This window comes from Corylus avellana, chromosome 1 (assembly GCF_965113065.1).
Source record: "Corylus avellana chromosome 1, dhCorAvel1.hap1.2, whole genome shotgun sequence".
NCBI lineage: Eukaryota > Viridiplantae > Streptophyta > Magnoliopsida > Fagales > Betulaceae > Corylus > Corylus avellana.
Window position 1 is genome coordinate 14,304,887 of NC_142490.1, and position 19,843 is coordinate 14,324,729.

General features: G+C 36.1%; 2 protein-coding genes and 1 non-coding gene across 3 annotated transcripts; all 3 read right to left on the minus strand.

The window, feature by feature from the left end:
- Positions 1 to 1,323: 1,323 nt before the first annotated feature.
- On the minus strand, positions 1,324 to 8,552 carry PRL (Minichromosome maintenance (MCM2/3/5) family protein). Its single transcript, XM_059582026.2, has 15 exons — positions 8,392 to 8,552; positions 8,253 to 8,320; positions 7,883 to 7,942; positions 7,538 to 7,761; positions 6,846 to 7,023; positions 6,443 to 6,565; positions 6,200 to 6,289; positions 5,626 to 5,768; positions 5,119 to 5,296; positions 4,640 to 4,831; positions 4,175 to 4,347; positions 3,804 to 4,007; positions 2,388 to 2,553; positions 1,762 to 1,983; positions 1,324 to 1,679 (listed from the first exon to the last, which is right to left on the minus strand). Exons 1-15 carry the CDS (start codon positions 8,429 to 8,431, stop codon positions 1,575 to 1,577), a joined length of 2,166 nt encoding a protein of 721 aa, XP_059438009.1. The 5' UTR covers positions 8,432 to 8,552; the 3' UTR covers positions 1,324 to 1,574.
- Positions 8,553 to 8,712: 160 nt separating this feature from the next.
- On the minus strand, positions 8,713 to 8,784 carry TRNAH-GUG (transfer RNA histidin (anticodon GUG)). Its single transcript has one exon. It is a non-coding gene; the product is annotated as a tRNA-His (tRNA).
- Positions 8,785 to 10,255: 1,471 nt separating this feature from the next.
- Positions 10,256 to 18,746, minus strand: LOC132170770 (Vps51/Vps67 family (components of vesicular transport) protein). The gene is given in 21 exon segments (XM_059581871.2): positions 10,256 to 10,637; positions 10,640 to 10,721; positions 10,861 to 11,037; positions 11,117 to 11,344; positions 11,569 to 11,619; positions 11,713 to 11,784; positions 12,270 to 12,386; positions 12,505 to 12,771; positions 13,413 to 13,528; positions 13,890 to 13,956; positions 14,080 to 14,153; positions 14,840 to 14,907; positions 15,039 to 15,139; positions 15,464 to 15,610; positions 15,886 to 15,963; positions 16,615 to 16,692; positions 16,834 to 16,932; positions 17,621 to 17,728; positions 17,849 to 17,903; positions 17,999 to 18,138; positions 18,345 to 18,746. Coding segments are annotated over 21 exon segments (2,352 nt in total). The 5' UTR covers positions 18,531 to 18,746; the 3' UTR covers positions 10,256 to 10,596.
- Between the last annotated feature and the right edge of the window lie 1,097 nt (positions 18,747 to 19,843).

Genomic DNA, 19,843 nt, shown 5'->3' on the forward strand with positions numbered 1-19,843 from the left:
AAGGAAAATAGGATACTCTTCTGTTCAAATTTCTTTTGTTGAAATTTGGAGTGCCATATTTGCTTCTCTTCTTACATGCTCCTTAGACCATGGTTGGAGACTGTGAATAACCGACGAATCCGCAATCAAATTAGTAAATTACCATTCCTCTTCCATGAGTTATATTCCTTATGAAAAGATTGCATGCATATTAATTATCTTACTTACATTCTCACACATGCGGTAAACCAAATTACCGCAGATCTGCGGTAGTTTGGTTTAAGGGCTGAGATTCTTCAGGCAAGTTACTCATTAAGTTAACGTGAGAATAGGATCCTCTCCAGTTCATTTTTAACTGGAGAATATTCAGTTCATGACTAGAATTTCTTCTTAAAAATCCTAAAGCCATAACTAGGACACATGTCCACTAACTAAAAATAATAATAAAATATTATTTTAGATTTAAAAAATATATATATATATTATAAAATATTATAAAAAAACTAAGGGTGGCCAGCCAGCCCATAGGGGGTGGCCAGACAACCCCTGTTGGCCTGGGGTAGCTGAAGCCACCCCATGGCTAGACCACCCCCAACGGCCAAACTAAAAAAAAAAAAAATTAATTAATGGGGTGGTCCGACCACCCCATTAATTAATTTTTTTAAAATATTTTCTAATTTTTTATTTTTATTTTTTTAATCTAAAATAATATTTTATTATTATTTTTTGTTAGCAAACAAGTGTCCTATTTATAACTTTAAGATTTATAAGAATAAATCCTAACCATAACCTGGATATTTTCCAATCAATTTTGAACTGGAAAAATGAATTGGAGAGTATCCTATTCCGCTAACGTGTACAAAAAAACAAACGGAAATTAATTCTGTTAACTCGCATCATCTTCTCTCTTTCTTTTTTTTCTAGCCAATACGTTTCTCTCTGTGTTCTCCTTTTCTACCCAGACCAGGCTGGTATTTCTTCAAGCGGCAGCGCACTCATCCTATTGAATTTTGGGTTTTGGGTATTCTTCAGATTTTCTGCACCATCTATGCTCTATTTATGTTGAGTGCCTGTTGAGATTGAAGTGCATTCGCTTGGGATAGAAAGACTAATTTGGGCTTTGAGGCTCTGGTGATTCTTTCTCAAACATCTTCACCAGTACTTGAAGTTCTTATAAGAAGAATGAATATTTCAAAAATCTTGGCCATTTATCTGTCTTATGCCCCTGTTTTTGTAGTTTGATGCTTAATTTTAAAGTAAAGGCTCTTGGCATTTGGTTATTCATTTGAAAATCTGCATTGTTGGGTGTTTCAAATATTTACTTAGAATTAGGTGACATACAAATGAAAAATTGATTCTTTTTTTCGCCTAATTCTTAGTTAACAGAGTAAACTAATGACTGCTTACAGTTTCAATACAGTACTAACTCTGGTGACTAATGCTTAAATATGAAACTCTAGCTCGTTCTAGCAATCAAAAGTGCCTTGGAAATTCTGTTAAATCAAAATTACAACATAAGCCAAATATCATCAATTAAACTTCAAATGCTGATTGATCAAAGGCCATTTCTATACAAGCAAAGGGCACATCAGTGATCAGGCATCAATAAATCGGATGTCAAAGGTGTGGGGGTGTATCTGCCACACATTTAAGGCAGCATATTCCTCCAAACATTCTTTCAATTGGGCTTCGCTGTATCCCTGTTCAAAAGGAAAAGTTAGCAGTCAGAGACCCAATTGCTATCAAGAGGACAGAATACTAGTTGGTTTCCTAGGAACAAACCTTCCTAGAAATCCAGTTGAGTGCATGGGCATAGCTCACATCCATCCTGTTAGTCCTGGCAGCTTCATCTCGCAAGACTGAATAGATATCAGAGATGGCATCAAGTCCAGATTTCTGACGCTCATCTGAGTACAAAGAGAACTTCGACATCTGCATTAACCGAAGTGCCTCATCCACATCACTCTGAGCCACACTCTCAGAGAATCGGAGTCTTGCTAGTGCCTGTAAACAAATGAAGTCAATGTCAAGTGTAACCTGGTAAAAGCTTGTTCAATCAGTATAATCAAAGGACCATAATGGTATCTGTCCAAAAAAATGAATGTATTTTACAGATTAGCCATTGCCCCACCCTAGGGGTTACACTTTCAGACAAGCTGTCCAACTAGCTAGGGAAAAATGCTATGAACAATATATGCAAACCCATTTTATAACTTACGTTTTTAACCAGAACATCTAGCCCAGTCCATATCTTGAAAGATGTGAGTTAAAAGTCTACAACACTATGATCTGGACCTAAAAAGACTGTTTTCTTTTCGCAGGACCAAATATTCTGCTAGCCTAATTCCATTTTGACAGACAAATAGCGTATACTGTGTCTCCATGTAAAATAATGAATCAGGACTTACAGCCGATATTCGGAGAATGCTGAGCAGAGTTCTGACAGTTGTATATGAATGGGGACTATTAGATTTAGCTTCTTCTTGCCGAATGGTTGAATAGGCACTAGCAATATACTCCTCCAGTTCCTTTGGGACAGAGGGAGACACTCTTCTTGCTGCCGAAATGTAAGCACTAGAGAAAAAAGAAGAAAATAAAAAACACATTTTAAGTATGGTAAAAGTTATACATGCAACTAATAACAAGTAAACAAAATAAACAATTAAGAGTAGACATTTCTATTAGAGCACACTTGAGGCAGTCAACTTGTACCCTGAATCAAACACATGAATTTAGCTGACATAGCCAAAAAAAATTTATATAACTCTTCCTGGTTGAGAACCTGAAGAAGTTGGCAGCAGAAAATTTGCAGCAACAAACGTTCGAATTAAAAACCTAGGTAGCTTTTTTTTTAGAAGTAAATTCAATTTTATTAGAAGGCGCAAAGGGATACAACTGAAGTACACAAAGAGTATACTAGAGTGACATCCAATTAGGGAGAAAAAGAACACAAATCTAGAAATTCTAGAAAATTAGAGAAGTGAGAACTGTTGAGAGTAACCATCCACTCATAACATCGAAGGTTTTAATTGTACACCATTCTTTCACAATTTTCAAAATTTTTAACATTGTGTTTTCTCCGAATTTACCACATAACACATAAAGGAACTATCCTCCAAACATCTATACAACAATGGCTACCAAACTGGCCCTCCAACTCACCAACAACTCTGCCACCCATTGTAGCATGACCCACTCTACCCCCAAAAAGATTGAATATTGATACCAACAAAACTATAGCTACATCGCAACGGAGTAGAAGATGGTTGATGGGTTCTCCATTCTTCTTGCACATGCAACACCAGTCCATCACAATGACATATGCCTCTTCCTCAGGTTATCTTAGGTCAAGATATTTCCTAATGCTGCTGTCCAAACAAAGAAAGCCACTCTTGAAGGAGCCTTATTTCTCCAAATTCTCTTCCAAGCAAAAGAAGAGCCCGCAAGAGGGCTAAGCACATGATACAAAGATATAACCTTTGTAGCTTTACAATGAGATTAATGGTAAGAAGCATGTTTACCGGTATGCCTTTACATGAAAACATTGTCAACCATAATAGTTAACTTCGTTACAGTTGAAAAAGCAAGCAGCTTGACAAACAACGAAACAAAATACGTACATATTTATAAGCATCACACCAACACAAGTGGTAATTATAGGGAGGCATGAAAAGCAAGATGAATGGATGCATCAAAAAGCTTTTGTAGCATCATTACATGCTAGAAATAATGTAAAAAATTGTTATACATCTGATGAAGCAAATCATTCCTAATATTTTCCGTCATCACTTTGTTTTCATCACAAAAGCAGCTATGAGACATACCGAAGAACAGATGGCTCAAGTGGAGTGAACCCAAGAGCAGGAGATTCTCTATTCTGGTGCACATAGACAATATGCCTGGCCATTTCAAGATCATTATCCATATCTGCTCGATCCAAAATCAACCACATGAGGTCAAATCTCGATAGAAGTGCTGGAGGAAGATTAATGTTTTCAGCTGGAGTTCTACGTAGGTCATATCTTCCCCTTCAGCAAAATATGAGCTACTGTAAGTGTATGCATACAGACTAATTTATTTATATAAAGAATATTAGATGTTCTGTTTGCAGTAGAAAAGCCTCTATAAGAGCAGGTGAAGTAAAATAAGAGAAACAGTAAAAAATGACTTCAAGAAACAGTAAAAAGATTAGTACCATGCTGGATTAGCGGCAGCAAGAACAGCAGTTCTTGCATTCAGAGATGTAGTGATCCCAGCCTTGGCAATGCTGACAGTCTGCTGCTCCATAACTTCGTGTATGGATGTTCGATCTGATTCATCCATCTTATCAAACTCGTCAATGGCACATATGCCCATATCCGCTAGCACCTGACAAATAGTCAATGCTTCTGTATTAACTCACAGAAATCCTTGAAAAACAACTAGATAGGAGAACATGATGATGTCTGAATGCTTCAGCTGTTTTAATGAAACCATCACATATTTCCTGTCTCATATTAGAAAGTACTAACAGCATAAGGCGCCATTTTTGGATACTATACATATATCTCAGATACTATGCATGTATGCCAAATATTCAGAGCTTTCTATCCCATCTAAGGCTAGTATAAGTTTAATATGAGCGTCAACTAAGATGGGAGGAAAGGAGAAAGTGTCTCACCAATGCCCCTCCTTCCAGAACGAACTCATTTGTCACTGGATCTTTCTGAACAGCAGCAGTTAGACCAACTCCACTGCTTCCTTTGCCAGTAGTATACACTCCCCTGGGTGCTACATTAATTATGTGCTTAAGCAGTTGACTCTTTGCAACCCCAGGATCCCCCATCAAACATATATGTAAATCTCCTCTAATCTGTGATGAAGGAAGAGTATCACAACCTTTTCTAGTCTAATTATATAAATAATACAGCATGGTTTGTTAGCATGTCATATGTTACCCAAAAAAAAAAAAAAAAAGTTTCTCATGTGTATACTTAATTCGAATAACCATATAGTGGGGCCATAAAAGCTAGGTCACAGAGGGCAGAGGGTGGGGAAGGGGAAGAAGAATGGTAATCTCGTAGTGCTTCTGAAAACGATAAAGGAGCATATAGCCTCCAAGTTGGCTATTTTAAGTAGCTGGTAACATTATTCATTTACCTTCATTCCATCTTTCAACTTTCGGTGAGGAGCACCCACAAGGAGAAGAAGAAGAGCTTTTTTGATGTCTTCATGACCAAAGATTTCAGGTGCCAATGATCGGGACAGCTTATTATAAATATCACCATCCTCAGCTAAACGTGCAATTTGTTCTTCCTCATCTCCTCTGAGTTCATAACTGCAGCAGAATAAAACGTGAGTACAAAGAAGTCTTTTGATCCCCTAACCATTGCAAAAGTTATCTTAGCAGGTAAAAAATAGCTTAACTTCAGCAGAAAAGCCATGAATATATATCTATAATTGGAGATGGAAGACGGAGAGTAGGTACAAATTTTTTTTTTTGATAGGTAGTAGGTACAAATTATTGAGCGGCAGACAGTAAAAAAGGATGAGTAAAGCGTAATTTGGAGGGATGACTAAGGGTAAGTTGGTGAAATCATTAAGTGCCTTCGGGTAACTGAGAACTGAAAAGGAATGAAATAAAACTGAGAACTAGTAATGGCTTACTCCTCGTATTTTTTCTTGAAATGTGTGACAGACATGGCCTCTAAGTATGTATCAGCAACTAAGCCAGCACGCATTGCTCTAAAACCAGTGTATGGAATAGGGAGAAAAATACCAGACAAATCAATAACATCACCTGGAGCTACCTGATAATAAAAAAAAAGTAAACAAATTAGCAGCATACAACACTAAAACTTGAAAAGAAGCAGGAAATCAATATCTTCAACTACGCATTTTCTTGAAGGAACAAATGAAAATATTTTTAATGTAATCAAAGGGTTCAAAGTTGAAAACTGAATTTTTCTCTCACCACTTCATGTTCATTCATTTCTATCTTTGCATACAAGGGTAGTCAACTCAAATCTCCTCTGCAATCTTTTCACCTATACTTAAGTAATGGTTTTGAGCAAAACTAGTTTCACCATTCACACCATTATGAAAAATGTAAATGATAGATAAACAACGTCAATTTTAGCTGCTAAGGTTGAAATTGTTTTATTAGATTTAAGAAGACCTTAAAAAAAAAAAAAAAAAAAAAAAAAAAGAGTTCATGAAAATTGACATAAAGACAACCAACCTTTCTTGTGAGTTCTCCCCTCAAATGAACTGTCATCGTCCGTGGAATGTGGCCTTTTGGAACATGTTCAGCTAACTCTTGAATTTTGGCCTGTACTTGGACCATGTCACAACGGTATCACCCGGAAGGGAAACAAAATGATCAAATGAGAAGACCAAAAAAGTTGCATTCGTGTTATTATAGAAAATCATGCACATCCTGCTTGCTATGAACATGATGACTGAATGAGTGTTAAGTAGAAACCTCTTGAAACTTCAAAAACTTTGACGCCCTGAGTTGCAAGATAAGATTCCCCTTTGCTCTATTTGTTACACAGCGCTTGGATGGACACTCGAACAGGGGCATGAAAACTCGAGCAGTTACTTCCTGTATGGCACAAAAAAGAACAAACGAATCAACTAAAGCAGTGTACAAACAAAAAGAGCAAAGTGGTATTTAAAGTTCACAATACTCTGTAACATAAAAAAGCAATGGAAAAGAACGAACGCTTCTGTAACTGTTTGGGCTGGATGTGACAGTTTTATAATTTCAAATAGAAGAAAATTTATCGGTGGAAGGGCAATACGCAGACATGTGACACCCTCACGATATCATGCCAATATAATACTGTATCATAGAACTAAATTATGTGGTAAAACAAAATTACCTGGTAAATTTCAAAACCACAATCTTCACACGTATACACGGCTACCTGCATTAAGGGTTTAACATCTGAACAACGCGTGACAATACCAGATATCCTCACAAGCTGGCCAATGTATGAAGCCTTGACCTCCCTAATGGTAAATGGTCGTCCCTTTGAAGATGCTCTTATATAAACTTCACTGGATCACAAACGAATCAACAATTAACCATATCCACGATATTCACAGTAGAATAGTTTATAGAGCAATCAGAACTATTGTCCCGGTAACATAAATTAATCCAACACATCACTTGCAATGAAATAACACTTATATTCAAAGTACAAAAAGCTCACAAACCCAAAATAGAATTAGGGTTTACCCACCTATATTAATCAAAGAACACTGAATATGCTCCAATTATGACAAATTTGGATTCAAGTAATCGGTCATTAGTCTTTGTTGTATATATCAAAAAGTGCAAGGGGAAAAATCGGTTATTAGTCATGTAAGACAAACAACTAATAGACTAAATAATTGAATCGGGATAGTTTTACCAGTTTTGAACTGCATCCTTACTGCAAATTTACACTCAGATAATACTCAAGCAATAACGATTTCTCCATTTGCACACAATAGCTACGGATTTATATATGCTAAAGTATTTAAGTCATGATCAAATTGAAAATGATTGGACAATCGCCTTCGAACTCACAAGTAGCGTTTGATTTCCGGAGGCATCTTCTGAAGCGGATCAGAACCGTCCATATTCTCTGGCCCTTCATCAGACCTTTGTGTCATTAATATGTCATGATCATCATCCGTAAAGGCCTCCGTGGGCTCCGGCATCAGCTCATCAATCGCATCAGAAAAAATCCCAATATACCGCCGGGTATTCTCAGTAATGCGTCTGAGAAATTCTTCATCCAAATCTTTGTACTGAGAGAGTGAGAGAGAGAGAGAGAATAAAAAACATTAGGAAGATTGGGGTTTTTTAAATCAAACGCGTAACGATCGAATAATTTCACAACGAAAAAGAAAGAGAGGATGAGAATTTTACATTAAATAAGTCCTCGAGATCAATCTGGATTGCTCGGTTTCTACGGTTCGCAACTTCTTGCTGATATGGGAAGAAAATTAGGGCTAATCTTCGTGCCAAACAGACTGCTAAACTTAAAAATATATATAACGAGCTCCATTTTGTTGCCGAGGCAGCTCAGTGAATGATATTAATCTATTATTAATCATATATTATGGCCAACAATGCCGAGGCTTTTTTGTGCTCCTACTCCGAGAGAGGCCGGAGATCTCGGTTTCGTTCTTCTGCTTCGTTTTTTTCCCAGCAGCCAAACGGAGATCTAGGGCTTTCGATTCATCTTTTCGGACAAACAAAAACAAAATTAAAAGAGAGGGAGAGTGGGAGCGCTTACAAGGATGTTGATGTACTTCGCTTCTCCATTTGCATCTGCGAAGTTCGAAAGGAACTCCTTCGCCAAAACTGCGTAAACGAAGTCGAATAATTAAGAAATTTCAATCAGAGGGAGAGAGAGAGAGAATCGGAGGGGTTACCTTTGTCTGTGCTGAAATCGAGGTCCTTCGTCATGCTCATGGTTTACCCAGTGAGAGAGAGGGAGAGGGAGGGAGGGAGGGAGAGAGAGAGAGAGAGAGAGTGAGACAGAGAAAGAGAGGGAGAATGATGGGGAATTGGCGGCAAAATCGTGAAGAACTTGGCGGGAAAATGAGCCGGCAAAGCTGATGTCGTGTATCATGCCATATACTATTATGGAGATACATTGACAGTGATGAACGCTCCTGATTGAATCTTGGGATATGGTGTCCAAAAAAGGAAAACGTGCGAAAAAACAGAGGTGAAGGCAAGAGAAAAAAAACTGTGGCTGCTGGGATTCGAGCCCAGGTCTCCACGGCCACAACGTGGAATTCTTACCACTAAACTACAGCCACTTTGTGCTTATGTGCTGAAGCTTTGTTTATTTATATATTTTTTCATTTTTGTATGAGGTGGTATTATATAGGAGGCCTTTCCCATGGTCTATTATGGAGACTACAGAGCAAACCCAAAGTTTTACCATAATTCTTATGTCTTGTAGATTTTCTCAATATTAAATTTATTAATCATTGATTTTAAATTAAATAGTTTAAATTTTGTTACATCAATATTTACTACTTTCATTAATTCAATGTTTAGTACAACCGAAAATCGTGGTCAAACCGAAATCATTTTTTAGTTAACCAGAAGAACTTTCTTTCATTTTCATAAAATGATGTTCTATTTTTTAAAATTGTAATCATTTTGAACTTAAAGCTTATCTTTCTTGCACACACTATCTCTTGCACTTTCATTCTCAACTTCCACTGGAGTTCACTAGCATCCTATGTAAGTTGCCTAAGTTTGCCAGAATTAGCGCGCCAAAGTTTGTCATAATTTATTGATGGCTGCCCGTCACCACCACATCAAGTTGTCAAAATCCGCCAACAATGTTCGCCAAAGGTTGCTAGAAGCGCCAATTGTTTTCCATCGTCATTTATTTTCCTTACAAACCAAACATCCAAAAATATTTTTATCAAAAATAATTTACGATAGAAAACATTTTAGGTTTAAACTTAAACAAACAAAATCTTACTTTTAAAATTGTAACTAAAATTTGAGAAGATATACATGGTATAATACTCTTTAGATCTCTATCCTTTAGGTTGAGTGATAAAACATAAGATGGATCGCAACTGACATTTTATAGACCACTAAATTTAAAATAAAATGTCACGATTAACAATTGGAGAATCTCTAATTTCTCCCCAATTGGAGGGAATCTCAATTCACATATACATTTTCATAAAATTAATTAAACACGTAATTTTCAAATGCATGATTAAAAATGATTGTAAAAATCACGTACTCTATGGATCCATTTAGGTTTGCAATTTTACATGTCATTTAAAAATAACAATTTTAAAACGTGTAATTTGAAAACACCATTTTAAAAAATGTAGCCAAGCATAGTATAGTCGCAATTTTATCTTTAAAATCATGTACTTTGAAAATGTATTTTTCTATGTTTTTGAATCACAATTCTTCAAAAACACACTTGCAAACGATACATTTTATGGGATTTAGTTTAAAGGTCTGCGGAATCCAGTGCCAAACACACTCAAAGAACAAATGTTAATTTAATGAGCAATGCTACACACCACACTTCTATCCTATTTTTATCTCACTTTGCTAATGTAACACTTTTCACAACAGCAAAATAGGATAGAAGTGATGATATGAATGCATGCTATATAACATTTCTCTAATTTAATAAATTGATGAAAAAATCTCCTGGAACCCAATTTCGAGATTTTTTTTTTTTGTTTAGATCGAAATAGCATCAAACATTTTAGTCTGATTAATGAATTGATGGGAGAAAGAAAAGAAAAAGGAGCTGCCATATCATGAATATCATAATATAGTTTCAAATATACAAAACCAAGAGATACAGAACTATCAAGTTATGGATGGATAAAAAATTTCCCGTACTCTTCAAACAGTAAATTACAACAAAACGGAGCATCATGGGCCTTGATAATGAACTTAATTGCCTCGAAACACAAGGATGTGAGTAGAAACTACAAAGAATCATTCCTTTTTCTCAGATATACATTAGATACTTTGACCAACTAAGCATATTTAGAAAACCCTAGGGCAGTAATTATAAGAAGAAACACAATCTGAGAGACCAAGAATTAAAGCTCATTATTGTGATCTCACCACCATCAGATGTTTATAAAGAGATTGGGCTCTGATCCCTGTTTTTCAACTTTGCCTGTATAAGTTTGTCCAAAATGGGGGGTTCCAAAGGATTTGGATCAAGACAACGCTCTGAAGCAGCAACAATCACCTGAGAGAGAGAGAGAGAGAGAGAGAGAGATCAGAGATGGTTTCCTTCATCTCTATTGAAAAATACTTGCACAGTTTCTAATAGAAAAGTTTTAGGAGGTCAAATGTTCAGAACCCATGGTCAAACTATTTTCTTTTACCTCATCAAGCAGAAAGTCAATAGCGGCTTCATCTTCAACAGTTTCCTTTAAAAGAGTCCTTAGGAACTGAATATCTAACTGAATTTGCTGGAATCCACTCCGATTGAAAGTCTGGAGTCGGACAAATTCTTGGAAACTTTTAAGGCACAATTTTACTACTGTTGTTACCACTGACTCCTGCAGTTTACAAGCGAGCTCAGTTTGTTGATATACCAATGCAATTATTTTCTCCACCAACACTAAGAGAACTCAGTACCTGTGTATATTCAACTTTTGTGAAAATTTCAACTTTTTGCTTAAACAATTTTGCTAGATGAGTTTCCAAAAGCTGGCTCCTGGCCCTTTGGGTATTGGACCGACTCAACCTTTCCTCTCGTAACGGATTGCTCCTTGATGAGGTCGTACTTCCATTGCTGTCATTGCGACGATGCCTTCGCAGCCCTTGAGGCAAAATCTGCTTTACTTCACGTTCTATTGCTTCAAGCTAGTAAAGGAGTCGAAGGAAGTTAAAGGTGTGTCTTGATTTTGCAGTGAATTAATTGGTATATACAGGTTCATGCAATACAAGTTGAAATACTTAAAATGGTTTTCTGGATAGTAACAGTTATCAAAAACAGGCAGTCATACATACAATTCAAAAATCCTAACATTTAATTGGAAAGATATTAACCACAGAATTTAAACATGAAAATCAACAGATGTACTGACCTCTTGGAGAAATAAATCAACAAACATATGAACTTCTCTGGGCTCCTTATGCTGCACAAATTGTACAAATACCAGGCAAGTTTAAAACCAATATGCTGGGTACTTTCTTCAAATCAATGGAACATAGCCATAAAGCAAACTTACCTTGACCCAATTTGGTGTTGTAAACCTCTTCTTCAGGAGAAGTGATATCCTCTGAGTTCTCATATTTATATACTGGAAAGAAAGAAAGAAAAACGATTATTATCTGTTATTGTATGTTTAAGCAACTGAATATAAAATATTCAAAACAGACCAAAGCCAGAGGCACATATGAAAAAGAGACATCAGACTGTAAGTGAGAAATGGCATCACAAGGGTAACACTCTCGGTGAACTTATGATTAACCCAAATGGAATAAGACTTGTTAATGGTTCCAAAGTGGATTTGAATTCTATAGACAAAGGCAGACTAACATAAAGCCAACTTGCAATCCACTGTCCGGAAACCACCATTTTTTTCCAAAGCGACAGAATAAGTAATTAAAGTCAAAGAGCAATGTCATAAAATAGGTGTAGTATTCCTACTTCGGAAAATGAATGAATAAAAAAGAGGACACATCAATGACATGTAATCTCCAAATCCAAAACCTACATCTTTTTTCCCTAATCTACTAGCCCAAATGAAACTAGAAACCAAACTACAGAAGTTTAAGCTCATACAAGGTGCAGAAACTTCTCTCCAGCCGAACGGAAAATTCGACAAATTTCTCCAGGAACAAAGGGAGGCCCATATTCGTAGCTCCTAGCACCACCACCAGAAAAAGAAGCTGCTATTTCCTGAAAAGTAAAAGATGAAACTTTAATACAAGCTCCTGAGCACAAAGAGAGAACTATAACTGCAGTAGTTGATGCTTCTAAAAGAAATGCGACATAAAACAATCAGGTGGCTCCTTGCCTCAGTGATTCTCGGAATGGCAGTTTGTTCTATGAAAACAGAAAGTTGAGCCAGCACCAGGACAAGGCCAGCAAAAGTTTTGTCTACTTGTGTTCCCTCTGCAAAACCTTGACCTAGACTGGCTGAATTCTTTCTTCCTGAAAGCAAAAGGAAGTGATCATCAAGCGCCCTGAAGAAATCATGAAATCCTTCTTGAACAAAATCAATAATCAAGTCTTTCAGTTGAACTAGTAGCTCCAAGTTGTCTTCAAGAATTTGGTGGAAGTCCTAGAAAAACAGAATACGAGATTCAAAACCTCAATGAAGAAGCATGCATATGCACAATAAAAAGGGTGATTGAGTGCGATGATATATAAAAAGTACAGGTGCTCAAAAACAATCTAACAAAATTAACATCAATGAACACTGGGGAAATTTTTGTAAAGATATTTGAAATCCATATTCCAAAAACTGTAGAGTACTTCATGAACTTTAAATCTACACGTCCAAGCAATACTTGCCTTTTGGAGGGGGGGGGGGGGGGGAGCATAGACTGCGTGCTAAAGTATGTCAGTGGAAGGTTGAAGCATATTAATTTGAAATGATATCATTTATTTTTTTGATAACTAATCGAGATATCATTAAAAGATGCCCCCATGTGCACAAGAAGTATAAAAGAGAAGCCACCTAAGTAGTATGGGCAAAAAGAACAAGAAAATCATGACAACTAATCACTAAAGGAGAAACATAAGCAGTTGTCCAAAGATATAAAATGTTGAAAAATAAAGATTGCAGCTCCACCAAAGTCCTCTCGCAGTCCTCAAAAAACTTATCATTCCTTTCCCTCCATGATATCGTTATGAGCAGAAAAGAACTACCACTGACACCTACATGCATAAGCAAGTACATTTTCAAAGCATCTATATTACCAGTAACACATCCATGCTGCCTTGAAGCACTGCTTTTTTGCTGGCCTCCAGGGCAATCTGCAAGGAATACTCTTCTGCTCCATCCTTTTGTCTCACATGGACTTTTGTAAGGGAATCTGCATCCCAAACAGAATTTAACTCAGAACTTTTCAGCCTCTCCAAGGATAAGATTGGACTAATTCAAGCAAACATGCTGGAATATTAAGATCTAATATTCAACGTAACATGAAATATGTGAACCATCAATTTATTCTAAATATAAGAGTCTATGCCACTTTAAGGTGTTTCTTTTAGTGTACTGTCCTAAGCGATAAACCAGAAGCTAACTCATGGGACAGATCTTTATCTTTATCTTTTTCTTTTCTTTTTTCTTTTTATATAAATTTTTTTAAAGACAAATCAATCCATATTTTTTAATGTCTTTCTTTTTGGATCAGATTGAAAAGATCTTGTTGGAAAAATGACAGTATAAATAACCTGAGATATTATGTAGAAGATGAGAAAATGTGCTGGCAACATGCTGCTTGAGAGCAACCTTGGCAGCCTGAAACCATACAGGGGCAAATCAGTGTCCTAATTCATCCTTCAACAATAAATCATTAAGAACAGATAATGATCAGGGAGGGTTAACATCAATTAATAGTTCAGATGATTTTCAAAGAAAGACCTCCAAAGAATAATCAGGGAGAGCAGCCTCATGTAACACTTCATCCATCAGGAGTACATCTGTCCAAATAATTCCTGTGTGCAAATTGGCAAGCATCACAAGGAATGCAAAATGATAAGGAAATGACTTTAAATCATAACATTGAATTATTTTCATTAAACCTGCAATAGAACTGATAAGGGAGCTTCAGTCAAGTTATTCCATAATTAGCAAGTACTAATTTTTTAAAGGATCATCCTACTTTCATAGATCATCATTCGAAGGAAGCTAAAGAAACCCTCTAGCATCCCTAGTGGACTACAAACAGCCAATTGGAAGACATAACACCTAGCATCCAAAAGGTAATGACACAAATGACGCAAATGATCCCAAGTTGGTACGCATAGCAACTTAGTCCAAAGGAGAACTCGTAACCCTAATAAGAATGGAGCTTCTGGGCAATGCCACAATGCCCTTCTGCAGAGCTATGGTGGCAGCTTTTTGTATCAGCAAGGACTTCCACGGTTGTGCCACTTGAAAGCAGCTTACGCATAACACAATGATCTTGACTCAGGTAAACTTAGCCTTGAATACATTCTCACATAAAATAGGAAGCAGAAGAGGATTGATCATCACATGAAAGGATTTGTGCAAGAAATTTATTAGAACGATGGAGATTACAGCAAGCACAGGCTCAAAAAAAATAGTTAATATATACTGGTTTAGAAGGACATCACAGCTATAGGATAAAACATGATGCAACAACAAATATTCTACTTACGAAGAACACGCAATAGCTCTGCACTACAAATCTGTTTCTTTACATATTCCTCAGTCATTTCAAAGTGCCTGAAAAAAACAAGACACTGTTACATTCCTTGAACAAATTATTTATGTTGCTATTTGTTTCAATCAATTGAAATGAATAATAAGTAGATACCATAAACAAATTGGGGAAATTGATGAAGATACTCACTTACTTGGTAACCACGTCTTGTGCAAGTTTAACTAGCTGGTTTTCTGAATCAGGAAATATTACTCGATAAGCACGGACAGCCTCCACGAACTCACGAACAGAAGCCTATATTTAGAAAATTGATACGAGTGTTATCTCAATTAGTCTGACAATTGTTTACAGGCAGCTTAGAAAAGTGCAAAACATTGTAACTAAAAACAGAGAGTCATCATCAAGCACATAAAACAACAAATAAATAAACTATTTTTAAAAAGAATACCTACATGCTTTAATCAAACAAAAATAGGAATTTCTACTCAATACTCATAAACGTAAGCTTCTTCTTTTTTTTCTTTTTCTTTTTGGCAAGGAAGGGCAGCAAATACGAATCTCCACATCCCACCTGCTAAACTTAAGAGACGAAAAAGATGCTACTTTGTCACAACTTACCTCATGAGCAGCAGCAGGAGCTGACCCAGGAATGCTTCCTTCTTTAGAAGAATCTACTGAAGCATTGCTTAATTCTTCAGTCTTAAGCTGAAGTTCTGCAAGAGATTGTGCCAACTTTTCCAGTAGCCTAGCCTTTAAACTTTCCACCTGCCAATATGTGGGAAATCTGTCATCATATGCACATCGACATATCAGAAGAATCTTAATAATATTTGCTTAAGAGTACAATCCCCTTGACAAATAAAATTTCACATTTATGCTTTAAATTCTAAAACAAGTAGGAAGCATGACACTTTTGAAACAGTGTTACAGTAATAACAAAAGAGGATAGTCCTCATCTTTTCACCAATAACATTTTCAGCAAAATATTCATACATCAAATGTTTCCATCACAAAAAAGTTGTGAAAAGGGCAGTACGAACCGGAAAATCCAACTGCTTAAGAAGCACTGCAGCCTCAGCTCTTGCTTGTATGGATTCAGAATCTGAGAATAGCTTTCCCTAAATAAAGTAAGAAAATAAACAAAGTCAAATTAGGAGACAAGTATTTGGATACACTAATGACTGTCAGCAAGTTATGCAGCACGAAATTGTACTTCTATTTATCTATAACCTTCATATGTCCATTCTATAGCTGCTCAACAAAATGGAATGGTTATATTTGTGGTGCTGTAGTATACAAGTATCCATAAATGCCAATCCTCGGATCTTGCAGATTTTTTTTTTCTTTTGGCCAAGTATCTTGGAGTCCATTCTATAAAATTTTGTCCAGTATGCCTCAAAGTATAATTCATGGGGATTAACTGTGACAGCATGTGAAAATTGCACTTGGAGGTTCACTTTCAACAAATTCTCAATAATTTATTTCTTTCTTTTTTTTCTTTTGTGGGTGGGTTCTATTCTAAGCTTGCCCATTGTTAACAACTTAACAATGGGATACTAAAAAATACAAGTATAAACAACACATTTGGTTGTGAAGAATAGTGAGTTTAAATCCACATATTTCTATCTCTAATTTCGGAAATCATGGTGCCAATGGGACTTTGCAATGACATTTAAAGAAGAAAACGTCACTGGTCTCCTTTTGCAGGATTAGTTGACTTGGGTCTCAGCAAGCCAACCTGACTGGTATAAAATGAAAGGACAATATACCTCCAAGTTCTTTATAATTGTAGCCATTGCTTCTTCAGATGCTCGTTTACAATCTTGGAATGATGAATCTCCATATGCCTAGTGTGGGAAAATGGAGAAACAATTCACCAATGGTGTACAATGTGACTAGAAATGAATGCCCCAAAAACAAAATAAACAAGAAAATTGATACAAAGATTAACCCAAAAATTAAAACACCCTAATGAAGAAACAAATAACCTTAAAAATTGGTGTAGCTCCAGTGTAGAACCTGACTGCATCAGCATAGGCCTCTGATTTGATACACTTTCCAAGTCTAGCGGGTAGATCATAAATGAACTGTTCTTTATCAGAAAGATGAAATCTGTGTTAACTCATACATGGAAAACTCCAAAACTTACATATAAGTATCATACATTTATCATAAACGAATCCAAGAGCCATGCTGTGAGCACAAAGAAAACAACTCTTTACCCTTTTGCTAAATAGAATGTATCCATTTTATTAGAATTTGCCATGATAGATCCCAATACAAGCCCCCATAATCTTTCAAAGAAATGCATTAAACCCCTCTCTTAGCCACCCCACCACCCAAAAAAAAAAAAAAAAAAAAAAAAAAAAAAGGCATTGCAATGAGACAACTATTACTGTAAACTTAACAAGAGCATGTATGCTAAATACCCCCGACATCTAGTACAGCTTAGTACATGCCATCTCTAGAAAGCCAGCAAGTTCCCCAGTCAAATAGCTTGTATTAAAGCTTATAGAAGACATCTCATACTTTATTGTACATTATATATGTCCTTCCCATTAGTCAGAAGTTAATTTAATTGGCAATGGATGCTGTAGAAGCTTAGGTTCACCTTAACAGACAGAGCGAGTTTTCATTGAGGAAAAAACTGATATATATATATACACACACACACACACACACACACACATATAAATAAATAAATTCAGAGCACAAATTCTGCAACAAACAGGAGGCGCCACTGTTAAACATTTACTCTTACTACTGCTTTAATACCTGAACTTTACGAAGGAGATTACGGGTGCGATGCAATTTCTCTACATGTTCTCTCTTTTCAAAGAGTGAAGTGTTCACTCCATCACTTCTAGATTGCACAGACATTATCTGCATCCATAGGCAGCAAATTGGACGTGATTCCTACTCCAATCTTCTTTTCCAATTTTAGCTCAAAAACAAAAACCCCATTTCAACAAACATATGAATAAAGTAAAATTCCACACACACCTTCTCAAGGAGCTGCTCCATATTCGATTCCATGCCTACGATATTACTTTTCATCCTATACAAAACACAATATATGTCACACTAATATTCTTTATATATCACAAAATTACAGAAGAGTGATCAGCATATCGTGGAAATTGAAAGACTTACCTCTTAATCGTATCCGTCGCACTAATAAACTTGTTATAATTCTCATAGACTAACATTTGCAAGTCAGTGTCGAGATTCTTTATCTCCGCTGACATTTCTACGTGCCGCTGCAAAAGCCCTTCTAAATTCGACTTTTCCACCTGCACAATTCAAATCAAACATGTTCAAGAACCAAAACTTCCCACAATCAACTCCAACCTCATCTTGAATAACATCACACAATTGCATCTCAACCAGATTCCCCTCTCTAATTCAAACTAACCAATCAATGCACTATATAGCACTCATTTCCACAAGAACCCGGCATTTTAGCTCTGAACATAAGCAACATAGGGTTAGGGCGAACCAGGAGATTCATGTACTGGTCGGGATCGAAGGAGGAGGAGTTGATGGCGTCGAGGGTGGTGCGTTTGGAGGAAGACGACGTCGTATCGGTGGAGGAGGACATGGAAGGATCGGGGGAGTAGAAGCTCGAGAGCAGATCTCTCATTCGCTTGGCCTTGTCATCCAGTGGAACGTCGACGGCCGCCATTTTTGCTTCCTATTTCGCTGTTCAGAGTCGATTTCGATCGGAGATTTCGACAGTGACGGACTGGGAAAACGGCGTCGTCGGGCACTAGGAGGATCAGGGAGAGAGCGTTGTGGAGGTGTTGGGAAGACGTTTGAGTTGTGGTCCGTGGGACGGTGGAAGACCGGTTAGATTCGGCGCGGTGAACGAACGATGTCGTTGAGAAATTCTATTATCTGGCTCTCAGCTTCTAATAATTTGATAAACGACATTCGTTTTGCAAAAGGCAAACATCAGTGTCACTGTCGCGTTAAAGTTGCTTTGTAAAACGTCAGAGACTCACAAACACCAGCAGGGCCGGCTCAATGGCTAGGCCATTGAGGCGGTCGCCTAGGGCTCCAGTTAGTAAGGCCTAAAATTTTTTTTAATAAGGCCCAAAAAAATTTTTAATAAGGCCTAAAAAAATTTTTCATTTTATTTTAACTTAAGGCCTAATTTTTTTTTTTTTTAAATAAGGCCCACAATTTTTTCCCATAAAAATTTAAGGCCTCGAAAATAATGTCCCAATATAATAAGCTCATTGTAAAATAAGACCAATTAATCCAAAAAAAACAAATATGCCACATCAATTTTTTTGGGTAACTAGTTAAAAGTTAAACTTAAAAGTCATGAAACAGCAATGAGAATGAAAATAATAATAATATTATAAAAATATAATAATATTATTAAAATAAATATTATTTAATTAATATTTAAATATTAAAAAAAATAAGGTCCAACTTCAAAATTTTGCCTAAGGCCCCAAATACATTGAGCCGGCCCTGAACACTAGGCAACCAAGACCTGCCCCAAAAAGAGGTTCAATGGTTTCCTTGTATGAGAGTATTCATATTCGACACAATAAATTTATTCTTCATTCTAGTTTTAAAAAATATATTTTTAAAACAATATATATATATATATATATATATATATATATATATCACCTACATTTAACTATTTATTTTAGCTAGAAAGAATATTAAAAAAAAAGATAAAAATAATAAAAATTGTTTTTACATTTGGCTCACCAACTATTTTTTCAAATTACTTAAGGGGAAGCAGCTCTTTTATTTTAATATTTAGAGCATGTTTGGGATTGCGTTTAAGAAATAGAGTTTTTAAGTCAAAAAGAACTTTTTGGCAAAAGCTTCATTTTTAAGCTTTTATCAAAAACGCATTTTTGTCGTTTTAAGACTTTTTAGACATTTAAAAGTGCTTTTAATTTTTTTATCAAATAAATACCTTTTTTTAAACAGACTGTTAAGTGTTAAAAACACTTTTAAGCTCTTCAAACG